Below are 16,113 nucleotides of genomic sequence, written 5' to 3'. Positions count from 1 at the left end.
ACATTGAACATTTACAGGGATGGGGCATACACAACCTCTCCGGGCAACCTGTTCCAGTGCCTCACCACCCTCTGAGCGAAGAATTTCCTCCTAAGCTCTAATTTCTATCTCCCATCCTTTAGTTTAAAATCATTCCCTTCTGTCCTGTCATTGTCTGCCCAAGCAAAAAGTTGCTCTCCACCTTTTTTATAATCCCCCTTTAAGTATTGGAAGGCTGCTATAAGGTCTTCCCAGAGCCTTCAGCCTGGAGAAGAGAACAGCCCCAGCTCTCTCAGCCTTTCTTCACAGGAGAGGTGCTCCAGCCCCTTGATCATCTTTGTGGCCCTCCTCTGGACCTGCTGTAACTGCCCCACATCCTTGTTGTGCTGGGGGCCCCAGACCTGGATGCAGCACTCCAAGTGGGACCTCACAAGGGCAGAGCAGAGAGGGACAATCTTCTCCCTTGACCTGCTGGCCTCTCCTTTGTTGATGCAGCCTAGGATGCAGTTGGTCTTCTGGGCTGCAAGAGTACACTGCTGGCTCATGTCAAGCTCTTCATCCATCAGAACCCTCACGTCCTTCTCTGCAGGGCTGTTCTCAATGAGTTCTTCTCCCAGTCTGGGATTGCCCCAACCCAGGTGCAGCACCTTGCACTTGGCTTTGTTGAACCTCATTAGGCTTACATGGTCCCACTTCTCAAGCTTGTCCAGGTAATGAAAACTACTCTTTAAAACCTTTTTCCCTTTGAATTCCTTTTTTTTCAGGAGGATGCCATGGGTGCAGAACTCCCCTTGGGTTATCCTAGCCCAGCAACAGTGGGCCAAACAGGAGACGTCTTGGTCAATGAATTTATAACTGAAATACCTGTGCTGAGTGGAGAGATCAGTGCACCTGAAGACTTTGATAATAATTTTGTCTCATCTGAACCTGTGTACCCTACCAAACCCCCCAGAGAAGTATCTCAGGACAAATCTTCTCCAGCCACAGAAGATACCACTACTGGTTACCAAAGTTTCACAGTGCCTTTCAATGTTCTGGTTAGTACTGACAGTTCTCCAAAACCAGAAAATTCCTATTTGCCTCCTCCAGCAGATGAGTCAGCTAGCAATGACTTAGTCACAGGTGACTATGAGTCTCCGACGGAGCAGGCTATCACTCTGGCTGTTTATACTACTGGTAGCTTTACCCCACCTAATCTCCTGCAAGCCACAGATGAGAATACTGAAGCTGAGAGGAAGAAGGAACTGGCTGGAATAACAGAACTACCTTTGGAAGAAGCTGACCAAGACAGTCTGTTTGGCCAAGGTAAGGTGCTAAAGACTTTTACATAAGAAAGAATAGTAGAGATCCAGTTGTTATTACACATATAGTCATATGTAAGTACACTAAACATTTTTCTAACTTTTCATTTTCATTTGTGAGAAAAATATTTCTGGACCATCAAAGGTGAAAAATATAATTTGCATTTCTGATGCCCACTTCAAGAAAATCTTAATGTATTTGACTTTGAGGTTAACAACATAAAAACAACAACAAAAATAAAACAACAAAACACAAACGCAAAGGCATAAGACAGGGTTTGTACAGGGTATTATGGTAGAACTTCAAAATTTCAAAAAGCCAGAGCAAAAAGACATACCAGAAAAACAAATAAATAAATGAAATCCCAGCTAACACAAATGAGAAAAATTCCAGCATTTAAAACATGGAAGGTAAATTACTATGTGTTCTACAGACAGGTCTGGATGATAGCCACAAATGTATCACGAAATAATTTATTCCAAGCAAGGTGTACTCTGGCTCAGAAAAGTTTACATTTCTGCAGATCTGATGAATGTAAATACTTTTTTAAAAAATTACTATTTTTCATGTTTGTTTATTCAATTTTTTTCATACAATAGGAATTTAATGGTACTCAGAGATACGAGAAAAAAATAATAAAAAAATATATACATGCATATGTTTGAGTGGAGAGAAGTCCGCATGATCTTACCCTAAAAATGTACATGATAGCCATGTTTTGCACAGCTATAAGGAAAGTGTTTACCGTGCAAATTAAAAATGTTAGGACAAAGACTTTAGGGTCAGCTTTAAGGCACAGGCATATTAGGCTTTTCCCTAGAGCAACAAAATCTCAGTAAGGCTGATGCCTCCCTCAAATCTATCAGTGGCCTGGAAAGCCAACCTGGCCTCACCAACTCAGCATTACATCAGCAAACTTTAATTTTATTTACATTTCTAAGAAGCCTGTGCTTTGTAAGATGCAAGAGGTCACTACAAACACGTGAGTAGAATTAATTCTTGGGTGAATAATCAGATGTGTTTTGGCTCAGATTTTTGGCTGACTGTCCGAACAGAAAAGCAGAAGGCAGGCAAGAAGGCATGGTAATTCTAGGTCCCCAGAAATGTCATGCTCAGCGTTTCTAAGTTTGCTCCCTGCTGCAGGGAATGCCCCTGCTCCCACAGGAAGCTCTGATCTACCCCTGCTCTCTCAGCTCCCTTCTTGCTTAATCCTTGGCCTTTCAAGACCCAGCCTGCACCCCAGAAGCCTCTCGGAGAGAGCGCAATGAACACACCCCCTTCTTTCAAGTTCCTCCTGACCCAGCATGCACAGAATTTGCGAAAATTTCTCCCTCCTGCCCAGCATCAACCTGTAAGCCAAGGGGAAAATGCCTGTGTAGTGTTGAATCAGTGGCACTGCTCTTTCTGGATCCAGTAAATACCACGATGTCCATTTTAAGGAATAAAGAATATAAAAGCTGCCACTTGAGATCACACACCACCAAAACCCCAAGCAGGGAAGAGCACAGAATACTCCATGGTCATGTTATTGCACATGGCAGTTTCTCTGGTAGTTGGAGTTAACTGTTGTTACCTTTTTAAGTGTTACAGTTCTGCTGCATAAAATGCAAGGGTTTACCTTCTACTGAAATAGCAGATTCTCACACATGGAAAACTCTGGATGCATTCTGTTGTGTTTTTCAGTGGCAAGAATATCACGTGCCATGACTTAGCACGAGCCATCCTCATTGTGTGTGCAGGTTTATCACATGTACTAAGTAAGAAATTTCCATTCTGTACTCTTGCTTTTATACACAGAGTTTTGAAGTGAAAGAAAAGCAAATGCTTTATAATTAATGGAGTGACATAAAATTTAGAAAAACACTTCTTACAAGAATTAACTGTGAGATGGTCCTGAAAGTTAAGTTTGTGATAAAAAGTGTTAAACACAACTATTTTAAAAAGCTTACTGAGAAGTCTTACAATGCTACTGATAAAAGTACAGCATACCTTTAAATAACATTTATTATTACTGTTGAAAAGCGTTACATTTGCAGGGGGGAAAAAGACATGCATTTTTCATTCTATTCACTCATTGGGTTAGGGACTCATCATAAAACAACATAAAACTACATATCTGTTTCGTGTTTTGCTACATAACTGAAAAACCTTGTAGCCTAACAGCTCACAGTGACAAGAGAAGTTGGGGCTTACCAAAAATACAGAGCAATGTATGCAGAGGATACTAGATCCATTATTTTTCTTCAGATCAAAAATTGTAAAGAATGTGTTGACTGCAATATTTTGCAGTTACTGCCTGAGTGCTTCTCACTGGATGGGAGGAGGGACACAGGAGATGGGCCTCTCTGGCCCCAAGGTTCAAGCTTGCTTGATTATTCCCCACTGTCAGGGTATGACCACAGTTCCTTTGGCCCTCACATAGGCTCTGTTACCTCAGGTCAAAATTAGCTGTTGTGTTTCTAAATGATCCTCAGAGACAATACACTGCATAGGTTAATGACTTTCAATGTCATCACGCAAATGTCAGGACCAAGGGAAATGTTAGGAAGGGTAATACAAATGGAAAGTTCACTGGTAGAAGAAATTCAGATTTTGTCTACAAATTTTTCTCATATAATTAGAAATCCAGAAAAAAAAAAAAAGGGGGGGGGAAAAAAAGAACTTTTGCTTCTTCCTAAAGCCATTATTACCTGTGCCATACAGCACGTAATTTTTCACTTAAAAAGAATTGGATCTTCTGTATGTGTAGGTGTACGTGAGTGTAGGTTTGATCTTGTAAACATCTTTTGGGACTAACCCTTTGAACACTACTTTCAGAAATTATTTTGTTTCACCTTTGGCTTAGAACCTATCAGTCTGCAAAACAAAATGAACTGCCTAAAACTGCTTTAAAAAAAAAAAAAAAAAAAAAACTTCCTGAAAATAACGCCCACTATCTTGCTTGTCCTTCTTGAACATGAGTTATGTTTAAAACAAGCATTAGCATGTAAGAGTTCCATCATCACCTCTGCAAATGAGTAGTAGGAGAAAAATAAGCGTTCCTTCTCTAAAATGGCGGGATGCCATGTTAGCAATGACACATAGCTGTATGTATTATTTTTGCTTAAAATCTTCTAGTACACAAAACATACTACATACTTAACCTAAGAGAGATGTTGTACATTATTTACTGAGTTCTTAAAAGACTAAATTGTGTATACCCTTTAAAACTTTTTCTCTTTTTATAGCTTTTTCTATTTTGGCAGTATTGTGTACAGTATCCCCTGTATTCTTTTCTTTTTCTAGATGTTGCATATTTTATAGAAAGTGACAGAATTAGATCTGGAAATTCAGGACTTACTTAACATTTATGACAGAGGTTTTATTAAAGTCAGCAGTACTGGTGATGTTAACTGTAATATTGAAAACAAAATTCATGACTAGCAGGTAGAGATTTTTCTCACTTTGTGCCTGGTTTCATTTGATAGCTACTAAGAAATAGTAATCTTTTAACTGTTGCTGGTGTGAAACAGCAGGAACTACTTAAATGGTGTTGTATAAGATTGGACTGAGGATTAGGGTTTAAAGAGTTGCCTGCAATTGTACTACGTTTATTTCCAGCCAATTTCCCACCCTACAATCCAAAAGATAGAGTAAATTTTCCTCATTGCATGCTTAGAACTGTATAAAACTAAATTTACGCATCTTCAGCATGAAAGGAAGAGATGGGTAGCATAAATAGCTTAGTCTGATGTTCTTTTATTTGTCCCCATCAGCTTTACATTTCACAGATGGAGTTAATTGCATTGGTTATCACATGCACATAACTAGAGGCTAAACATTACTACAGATTCCTGAACACTGAATAGCTAAAATCCATTCCAGCTACTTCAGTTGTACCTACCTGAAGTCTTTGAGCAAAGCAATGTTACAAAATAAATAAATAAAAACCTGTTACAGCTCCTGGAAAGGTAATAAGATCTGCAAACTCACACAAAGTGCACATAAATTTCTGTGTACAAGATCTAGGGAAAGGAGAGTAAAAATCAGGTGAGGAGTAAAATTAATGAGAGGTGTCCTTTTAAGTCATGCAGGGGGGATTTAGTAGGCTTGGTCAGGCAGTGGAAGAAGTGAGCCAGGAGTAGTAGGTGTATGCCCATTCTGGATGGTGATGGTGTCCATGGGCAGTAATGGGGGGACCAGTGAGAATTAGAGAGCTGTGATGGTTGTTACTCCAGGCCTTGAAGCAGACCAGAACTACCAGGAAGATACTAAGCTGTCTTTAAGTAAGCCTCAAATTTGAATTTCAAATTATGTTTTGAGATTTCTCAAAAGAACTAAGAGAAAAGCCCTCATACATATTTCCAGGCCTCTTATTGGAAAGTTATGAAATACCTGGATTAGATATCAGGGTTTAAAATTTTGACTAGTTATAAAAAGGTTTTTCTTTGCTGTAGTACCTTCCAAATTTGGTCTGTCGTTTTCCATTTACAAACAGTGCAAGCAAAACTCATCTTTTCTACTGAGATACCTTTTTGGTGTTTTCTAGCATTCTTCTTTCTTCCTCTTTTTTTCCCTCTGGTGTTGACTCATCACTCTCTCTTCTGTATGATTAAATTTCTTCTCCCTTTCTTTGCAGTCTTCCCGTGACTCTACCATAAACAGTATGACCATTCAGAATGGAAGCCCTTTATGTTACATAAGACAGCCTGTTATTTCAAAATCCAATAAAATTTCAGCATTTAAAAAAAAAAAAAGGCAAACAAATGTAAACAGATAAAAGTGTTCATGAAGTCTGCAACAACAATAATGAAATACTTTGACTTCCTAAACAGGAAGAAGAATTTTAAATTGTATTTGTTTTAACTGTAGCTACTTACATATCATATAATCTGGGTAAAGGGTTATCCCCAAATACTGACCATCACAGAGGAAACAATATTTCTGGATATGTTATTCCAGAAATATAGGACAAAATAAAGCTAGCACTAAATTACTTCAGCTACTCTATTATACTTACATGTCTTTGTCTTACCAACCTCAAGAACCACTTGAGAGAAGAAGACTGCAGAACATATCACAACGTTTTTCCTATGATGAAAAAAAAAAAAAAAACCACAGCCGAGTATGTGGTGGTCACATCTCTATATGTGTAACTGATAAGAGACTCATTCATTTTAGTAATTGCTCTTGTGTTTGTGCACCCTTGTTGTGAGTGGCATCCTTTGATTTCTTCCTCCTGCCCAGCAATTAATTCAGTTGCATATTCCTCTTCCCTCCCTACTATTTCCTGGTAATATCTAGGAAAAATAATAATAATTTTTTGGATGTTTGGGGATTCTTTCTGCCTCTGGTTCATTCCCAACTACCTGAGGGCTATCTGTGGTTACAACAGCTTTCTATTTGGCATAACCAGCAATGTCATGGAAATGAAAACCCCATTACTTCTAGCAAGAATGGCTCCAGATGTTCTCAGGATTGGAATTCACACGTTCTTTGTGCCAGGAATGCTGACCAGTTTATTCACATCACTGGTTATACACGGTAAGAATTCCTCTGTTTTCCTTGCCTGCTTTTCTGTTTTTCTTTGACATTAAAATGACTGACTTTTCTCAACATTCTCCTTCATCAGATTATCTTGGTGCCCTTTCACTGGTTGCTTGCTGATTCAGATGTGCAAAGAATGTTTTTCACGAAAGTACTGCTTTAGTCTGATGGTTGGAAGAGTGAGCAGGTAGGTGTAGCTGTGTGATTTTCTCAAGCATTATAGAAAATATCGATAAAGCTATCTCTAAATTGAAGATGAGGCTGAATGCAAAAATTTCAGCAGGCCTATATTAAGATAAAACAGTATTAAGAAAAAGTTCATTGTATGTGCATGATCAAGTTAGAATTACATATTCAGAGTACTACAGATATCCTGAAAAGTCCTAAAGGTTTTATAGTATGTGATCAGTGTGTGGCCAAAATGTGATGAGAGCTTGCTGCTCACATGCAGTAAAAAGCCATATGGATCCCTTTTAGTGTACTCTGTAGTTATTATTGGTTTTTAAGTGTTTAAACTGCCTGCTCCCTCACAATAGTGCTCAGTATTTTGAGCTGTTCAAATTCAGAATTCAACCACAATTACATTTTAACAGGCTAAGTCAGCCCTAAGGCATCTGGTCCAAAAGCATTATCAATATCACTAAAATTGAAAGGCATACTTACAATACAACATAGTGTAAAACTAGCAGGATCTTCCCAGTTAGATACTTTCCATCTCTCTCTTACTTGTTGCATTTTAAAACTATGAAAAGAAAAAGAGATTACCTACATCCAAGGTGCACTATTTTAGAAAAATAAAATGGTCTTCATTCTGTGACATTCATTCCATTACTGCCGTGTTTTTCAAATATAAGTAGTGGTATAGTATGGAATAAAAAAAAAAAGTATTCAGTGGATTCATGTATCTTTGCATATCTAAAAGTACTCATCTGATGACAAGATCTTATGATAGCCACAGGTTTTAACTTTCTAATTTCATGTTTGTCTTTTCTGTTTTTAGGTCCTTGGGTCAATATTCTACTTGAATGTATATCATGTGACTTCTATTCTGTTTTTACCATTTCACAAACTAATAAACTTGTCTGATTGGCCCATGACCTAGAAAAATTTGCTCTTATTTTTCCTATCACACAGTAGAGAAAAACAGAGAAAGTGGAGAGGGATTTGGAGGATATTTTCAGTTCTGAAGGACAGGTAGTGTAACTTGTCAGAATTTGTTTCTAATCATTCGAAAGTAAAATATATCAAAAATAATATTCATGGTTCTATGTTCTCCATCTAGGCAGCTCCAAAACTGTATCATCAGTAGCATGTAAGAATTTTTGTGACATTTGGATGGCTACTGCTTCATGTTTCCAGGCATTTGTAAAGCTCTAGGTTGCTGTTTTCACACATTCTTCCATATTTAAAACTCATGAAAGACACTTTTCAAATTTAACTGTATACCACTGCAATTGGAACAACTGGAAAAAGAACCAGTAATCCTCCTGAAGCTATGGTTTTAAGCAAAGTATTTTTTATTCAAATTTGACTCTATTCCTTTGTAAAAGCATATTCATATTTGCAAATTCACTGCTTCTCAGTTTTGTTTCTCCATTTAATTCATTGATGTGAATACCAGTCAAGTTTAGACTTCTCAGTTCAGTATGGTATCTTACATGTTTACGATATATTTTAATACGATTTTAAAATGATAGCAAATGGTGCAGAACTTTTAACACGAAATAGCCTTCCAGAAATGGAAGTCACAGCAGCCTCAGGCAGTTTTGATCTTTTCATTGTAAATGAAAGTGGATTTCACTGAAGTCAGTGGAGGAGTTCTGTTGGTTTCACTCAACATTATAACTGGCTTCTGGAGAGTTCATATAGGCAGACAGAATGACAGCCCTAGGTCATTCTGGCTCTCATGTTCTGGTCTTACAGATAGAAAGACAAAATTAATCAGTAATTATGTGCTGTAAGGCATTTGTTCTGACATGTTAAGTTAATGATCCTTTTCCCCATTAGTTTTCTTAATCCTCATCTTACTTGTTCCCTAGTTAAAAATGAAAGACCTCAAACACATCAGTATTTTACCTATTATATATATATATATACATATATGTATATACATATACACGTACATGTGTATACATATACATATGTGTATATATATATACATATATGTGTGTATATATATATATATATATATATAAAACCGTCCTGATTCAGGGATTTTGTGGCATTTCAGTCACCAACAAAATATGTAAATTTGAATTCAGCTACTTACTGTACCATTCCGTCTGGTATTTATGTCAGCAGAGCTGCCCATATGGAGATTCTTACCGTGCATTGTGGACCAGTCTTTTAATTGCATACTTTTTCCGTTGTTAGTTATTTTCTTCAGTCAGCTTGTATACAAGTATATCCATATACAATGTAATAGTGTAACTTTCATATATAGAACAATATGTCAGTGGACTTGTAAAATTTGTCCATTGCCAATATGAAATGTCAGTGCTTATTAAGCTCATGAATGAAATGAAATGCCAGGCTCTCTTAATGTACAGCCTTCTGGGCATGCTTATTAATGCAAAGCCACTAGAAAATCTTTTGACAATTTGACCTTTCACAAACAATAACTCTTTATTCATGGTCAGTTTGAAGGGTTTTCCTCACTTAAAAAAATATAAGAGGACAAAATAATTAGATAAAGTTGTTGAAATGGCAGCCAGTTTTTCAAACAAATGTATTTTACTTCCTCAACTGGGAAAAAAATGTCTGCATATAGCACTGTTTTTACAAGCATTTAATATAACAGTGCACCCAGGAAATTGCCTCTTAATTTAGTGTTTACGCATCTTTGCCAACAGCGATTTAATTTTAGACATAAAACTATCTTCAGTACAAAATTGTCCTGCCTTGTCCATGTAATACAAAAAAAAACATCTGGAAATTTCAGTGAACATCTTTGTAGTTGAGAGTTAGGATTGTTTTTTTTTTTATCACTGACAGTAGTGTTTAATTTCATGTCATTCTTTAACCTTCAATATGGTTACTCTGGGGAATACATTTGAATTCAGCATCTTACTCCATGCTCTCTGCGGGTTTCCTACACCAAAATGATGGTGTTGTAGACCAAATGGTGTGCTGAAATGAAATATGCTGAGACTAAGAATGTCTAAATCTTCAGTGTTCCTGCTTTTAAACTTCTCATAAAATAATTGTTCGTGTTTTTTCTATCCTTCTGTGGTAATAATCTCATCTAAAAGGCAAACTGGGTATTACAACTAATTGCTATATGAAGAATTAATTCAAGTGTATTTTGTGTTCTATTTCAAAACAATAGATACATATACACACATATATAAAACCATGATTCTAACTGCAAATGCAAAGGGGTCTTTTAGAGTCCAAATGCTTGGGTCTTCTTCGTGTTTCACCCACATTTTTTAACTCCCGAAGATTGATTTCTTCACACACTCTTATGCAGACAGTGGAAAAGCATGGCAAAGCATTTCAAATCATTTTACTCTGACACACAGAGCACAATCAAAAGAAGGGTCAGTAACCCCTTGTCTTTTGACTGATGCTGCATTGCAGTAAGCGCTCAGCAGGATTTTAGGCAAGCCCATTTCCTTGCACATTGCAAGGGACTACCACAACCTCTGTGCTCAGTCACTCTCTCAGCTGGAGAGACAATGACTGATTAGTTAGAATTGGCAGCCTATGAAAACAGGTGAAATGTGCACCAGAGATCATGTTGGTGTGCCCTCAAGGCCTTTTAAGTTACTCAGCTTCTAATAGGATAATGCTTTACAGCCTATGTATAGTTTATATACATATTTATATTCATATATATGAATACACAACTGCATGTATACATCTATTTTCTAAACCTGTAGTATATGTTTGGTTATTCTGCTTCATACTTGCTGCAATTTCAAAGATATTTCAACGTTTCTTTCTCCTGCAGTAACCTCTTTCTAAAATTCAACCTAGAAAATACCATCACAATTGTATGCTTGGGTGTGCATTGTCACGCTCTCATTGCTCCACAGAGTTGCACGTTCATCCCATCAGTAGATCATCCTGCATTAATACCTCGAGCACTAATGCTAAGAAATCTTTTCTGTGTTCCCTTAACTAGTAAGGCACTAGTAAGGCACTCTCACTCCTTATCAGCATAATGTGTAACACCAAGAACTATGTAAACAGAGAACATTGCTAGGCTCGGTTTGGATTTATTGTTCTAATCTGTCTGTATCCTTGATTACACAAGAAACATGAGGATGTGACAAGAGAAAAGCATCTCAAGTTCTTGATAAAGCATTAGGACCTCAAGCTGTGGTGCAGCATTTGGTGTTACATGCTGCATGCACAACCATGGCTCTGTACAGCACTATGCTATTCTCTTTGGGTTGCTCTCTACAGTTGTGAGGACAAGGGCTGTAGCTCTTGCATTATACCATCAGCAATGCAAATAACATATCACAACAAATAAAAGAAGACTGTGCAACTGTGCTAGTTTAAATGGGTTTTGCTGCACCCAATTCATGGTCCTGTTGTGCTTCCAGATCTCCACAGTTAGGTCTCACAGTAAATGAGAATGCAGCACTTGGTCTTTTTCTCCATCCCATCCAGCAAAGATGTTTCCTATTAGCAGTGTACTTCAGTGGCTTTTTCTCAATCACCAGTACTCTAAGCTCACTTGTAAAGTGTACATGTGTCAGTCATGATGCATCAGAGAGGCGATCATCACATGAAAGGTAAGCAACATTTTGATAATCTGGCAGAACACATTTCTTCTGAGGGCCATAGAACTGGGCACTCTTGATCCTCAGAGCAAATGCAAATATCCTTATCCCACTTACTTTGGTTTTAGGCTACCACAGTTCATTGATTTCAGTGAGTTCACTGTGGACACAGATGTGATTAGAACTCAACCCTAAATATAAAACCAAAAAAAGGTGAAATAGTCTCAAGTGGTAAATTTTGTCACTTAAATCATTCAGGTTTCCAAATATACTGCCACTAAAACTGAGGCATCTGGGGGAAACATGTCTTCATGCACGCAGATGAAGGCAACAAAACTGGCTATAAAATTTTCCCTTATCTAATACGGGAAAGGGATACTAAATATTGACAGGGATGCATTATCTTCAATAACCTCTACTCATTCTAAGCACACAAGGCACAGAGAACTCACCTTTAGGTCTACAGCTGCAACAGAAACTCTGAAAATTTAAGTGTCAAGTTACGTTAAGTTTATCATTTACCCGAAGAACTGGGCATGGCAGAGGAAAGTTTGGGAGCCTCTTCCCTGGCTGAATTCAGAAACAGATTAATGGAGAAGGGGAAAAAAAGAGAACAAATGGTAATACTGAATCTAAAACCCAGCAACTATGTAAGAAAATATAGTCCTCAAATTCTGTTCCCTGAAAGTGGTCAGAAAACCACTGTGGGCAGCATGCTTTGGAAACAGATCCTCAGCAAAGGGTACAAAACTGTTATCTGCTGATACCTAAAAGGCAGGGAACACTGTAGACTAACTTACCATCAACCAGTTAGTGTTAAGAGCAAAATAGGCATCTTCCATGGCATGGCACTGCTTTGCAGTTGCCTCCCCTGAAACCTGGTCTCGGGAAAAACTTGGCAGCACCCAGCTCCTATTGGTTTGCTCTAATGCACCAAAGAATAACAAAATGTTTGTCCATCAGCGACAGCCATACAGGTCAGTTTGTGAACAGTTTGGAAGTGTCTTTGGTGACTGCACTACAGTCATCTGCAAGATAGCAGCAGACTCCTGAAAGGGCACGTAACAGTAGCTACTAACCTTGTCTTCAAAAGATGGAGAACATCTTGGAAGCCAATGCCTTATAAACTTGCAATATTTTGTGCATCTAGAAAGCAGCAAATGTGAAAGGAGTCCATTTCTTGGTTATCTCTATCCAGGGTAGTCTACATATTTTTGTATCTAGAATGCTTGTTCATGTATACCTATGAAAACATGTGCTGCTGCTGTGATAAACTCTGTTCTAACTAAAATTTGTCCAATATTCCTCAACAATTTGCTGGAATACAATGTTAGCATCTATTGCTCAATACTTGTTAAAAGCAGTCTTAAAATACATTGTGCTTTCAGACTGATATTTTTGTAATGGAATAACATTTGCACAAGTTACTGATATGTTGACTGCATAAATAGAAACAGATGCTGTAATGATCTTTCCAGAATGCTTTATCTGAGAAGTTCTGCTTCAGAGTATCCAGAGAGAGTGCTCTGCACTTTTCTGCAAAGCAAAGCAGAGAAAGAAAGGGAAAAAAAAAGAAAAAGAAAAAAAAAAACTAGATCTTCCCTTATTGAAGGCTTGTAAAACACTTCTTGTAATGGATATAAAAACTTAGTAAAACTTAGTAAAAACTTAGAACTGAACTGAGACTGGGAGGAGGAACACTTGACATTTGAGGTTGTTTCTGGTACTCTAGAGTAAAATTCACCAAAACTTCACCAGTGTCAGAATTACATTTCCCTGCTTAGAGTCAAACTGTAAGTCAGCGTAAAGTGTTTCCCTTTTTCAAAAAACATTCATAGTTCTTATTACTCTAGTACTTGAGCACCTCAAAGAAGCCAGTGAACCTCAAAAATGCTACAGGGAGCTGAAGAAATTGCTTTAGATAACAGAAACTATGTAAGAGAAAAATCGGGCATCTTACATAAATTAGTTGTATATGTTTGGAAGTCTACAAAGATACAGGCACTTCAAAAGCTCCAACATATTTTGGATGGTTATCTTCATCTGAGATAAATGTCTCTCTGTTGACAAAGATGTAAAAGATGACTGGCTTAGCAGGCATTTAGAAGTTAGATGCATCATCTAGAAGTGAGATCAATACCACACAACAGTGTATTCTCAAGACTCCCAAAGAGTCTAAAGCAGAAGCAAAAAGTAATTCTGGCTTTCTCACAACCTCCTCCAACAGTTTAAACGTATGTCTCAGCTAAACACACTATTACCAATGAATCACCATATATGTATAATAGATAACATAAAATAAACAGTAAAGGAAAAATGAAGCAGCTCTGAACATAGGTTCATGCAAAGAGCTAATTCTAGTGAAAAACATACCATGATTTAGAATAATTCTTTCCTACTTTGAGAGGTGTGGTCAATTTAGCAGAATGGGGCTATGCATTTCTACTAAAGCACACTAGCTTCACCTAGTGTACAAAAATATATATTAGTAAAGAAAAGAACAATATCAGGAAAGCAATGATTTAATAGTGGTTCTATAGAAAATAATCCACTTTAGGCAGATTAATGCTTCAGCCAAGACATTGTACCTGCAGGGAGGAAACAAAGAGCATATTAAATTAACAGTGTCAAGAAAATAATGATCTTGTATTAAGGTTTTCTTTGTTGAAAATATACTTCTTTTTTTTCTTCCTAAAAACAGCAATACAGCAGAAGATTGGTCCTAATTCATGTAGAAGCAAGGAAAAAGAGACACAAAGACCATTTATGGGCAACTCCTATGCCATTTATCTGCCATCTCTTTCAGTGGGGCTTATTTTTCTTTCATTGTCCACTAAGAGGAAGTTAGTGCTTAGAGAAAGGAAGAATTCATTGGAGAAAAACTTCTATCAGTTGACATGTGATTCTGCTTGCAGGGGGCTGTTAAAAGTCCAGCATGAGGAACACGCATAACTATATTGTTGGAGAAGGACAAAGTTATCAGATTGGATAGATGTCTGCTGTTGAGACATCATAGCAAGTAGCTACAAGCCAAATTCAGAGTCTCATCACACTTCAGATTTGGATTTCATCTACATCTATCACAAAACTTAGGCCCATGCCAAGCCTGGTGGGGACCTCATAAAATTTTAGCATCAGGGTCAAATGGCTGCTTCAAGTGCAGCATATGATTTCTTAGGGTTTGAATTTGATTTCGCTGCTGCTGCCGTCTTCTAGGTAAATCAGAAAAGATTATTGTACCATTTTCCTTAACCACAGTTTATGATTACTGGCAGGTAATAGCCTTAACCTCTAATGGAGGGGGAAGCAACAGAATGACTCTGGCATAGAACTGATCCAAGCAGACAACTCAAAGCTACAATCTACTCTTTCAGTCAATATAAACTGACAGTGCAATTATGTACCTTCAAAACAAGACTGTGCTTTAGGAATTGCTCAGGAAATACTTACCAAGTGTAATTATTATTTAAACACATCACCTACAGAAATGTCATCACTCAAATATGTGGATGAGGTGTTTTATTCCTGTAGTTCTTTGCTGATGGAAATAACATTTTCATGTTTAGATAGCGCTAAAGCTTGTTTTTAAAAATGCTTCAGTGGAAATACAAGATGTATGTTGTTTCCATGTTTGAGGTTTGTTATGCTTGTTTTTCAAATTAGGCATTTGTTTTTCCCCTATTATTCTGCAGCAGTGAAGATCATGGATGAACTAGAATCGTCGGGTGATGACCTTTTATTTACAACCAGCACTCATAAAACATTGCCTTTCTTTATTGGTGCAAGTGATCTCTCTGTCACGCAGCCTGGAGATGTTATTGTAGATGTGCTGCCATCAGAGCAAACAACACTGCTGCCTGCAGTGACCAACCCAACCTACAGCCAGTCCATCATCATCGACCAGTCCCCCGAAGCACCAGATTCCTCGGTGCCAGCAGCTGACACCCTTCCCCCCGACAGTGCCAGGACAGGAGTGCAGGATATCACTGCTGAGTTGGATGGCATCGGTGTGGTGAGCACAGCAGAGCTGGATGAAGCAGAGCACGGCAGTGGTTACATCTCAGTGCTAACAAGTGAGCCAGCAGAAGCCACCCCAGCTCCTACTCTGAAGTATGTAACCACCAGCTCCATGACGACTGCAGCCAAAGGCAAAGAGCTTGTGGTTTTCTTCAGCCTGAGGGTGACCAACATGCACTTTTCTGATGACCTCTTCAATAGGAGCTCAACAGAATACAAAGCTCTGGAACAACAGTTCATGCAGCTGGTGGGTGAAGCAACATAGTTGGTGGGCTTGAAAAACATCGGCAATAGTGAGGCATTGTTTAAAATCATACACACCCCCCATCTCTAAATTACATTAATTATTGCTCCATAAATCAGGAACAAGCAGCAACAAACTTCTGTGAGAGCTGTACCTAGAGGTTTTGGCTAGGAAATTCTGATTCATGCCAGTTGGCTCCCTCAGCGCCGGAGAGCAGAGTATTTTGGCAATATCAGACCCTACTACGATTCAGCCTGATAAGATGCATTTTTAAAGGACCCATAAGCCTGGAATGCTCTCAGGGTGCAA

General features: G+C 38.0%; 1 protein-coding gene across 1 annotated transcript in view; it reads left to right on the top strand.

The window, feature by feature from the left end:
* The window catches only part of IMPG1 (interphotoreceptor matrix proteoglycan 1), a 62,626-nt gene that overhangs the window by 33,460 nt on the left and 13,053 nt on the right, over positions 1–16,113 (top strand). The window contains exons 12-13 of the mRNA XM_083829947.1: positions 744–1,284; positions 15,236–15,807. Of these exons, the coding sequence (XP_083686073.1) occupies positions 744–1,284; positions 15,236–15,807 (1,113 nt within the window). The remainder of the gene's footprint in view (positions 1–743; positions 1,285–15,235; positions 15,808–16,113) is intronic.

The sequence above is a fragment of the Anser anser genome (genome assembly GCF_964211835.1).
Source record: "Anser anser genome assembly, chromosome: 3".
Lineage (NCBI taxonomy): Eukaryota > Metazoa > Chordata > Aves > Anseriformes > Anatidae > Anser > Anser anser.
This window is presented reverse-complemented; position numbering and strand designations above follow the sequence as displayed.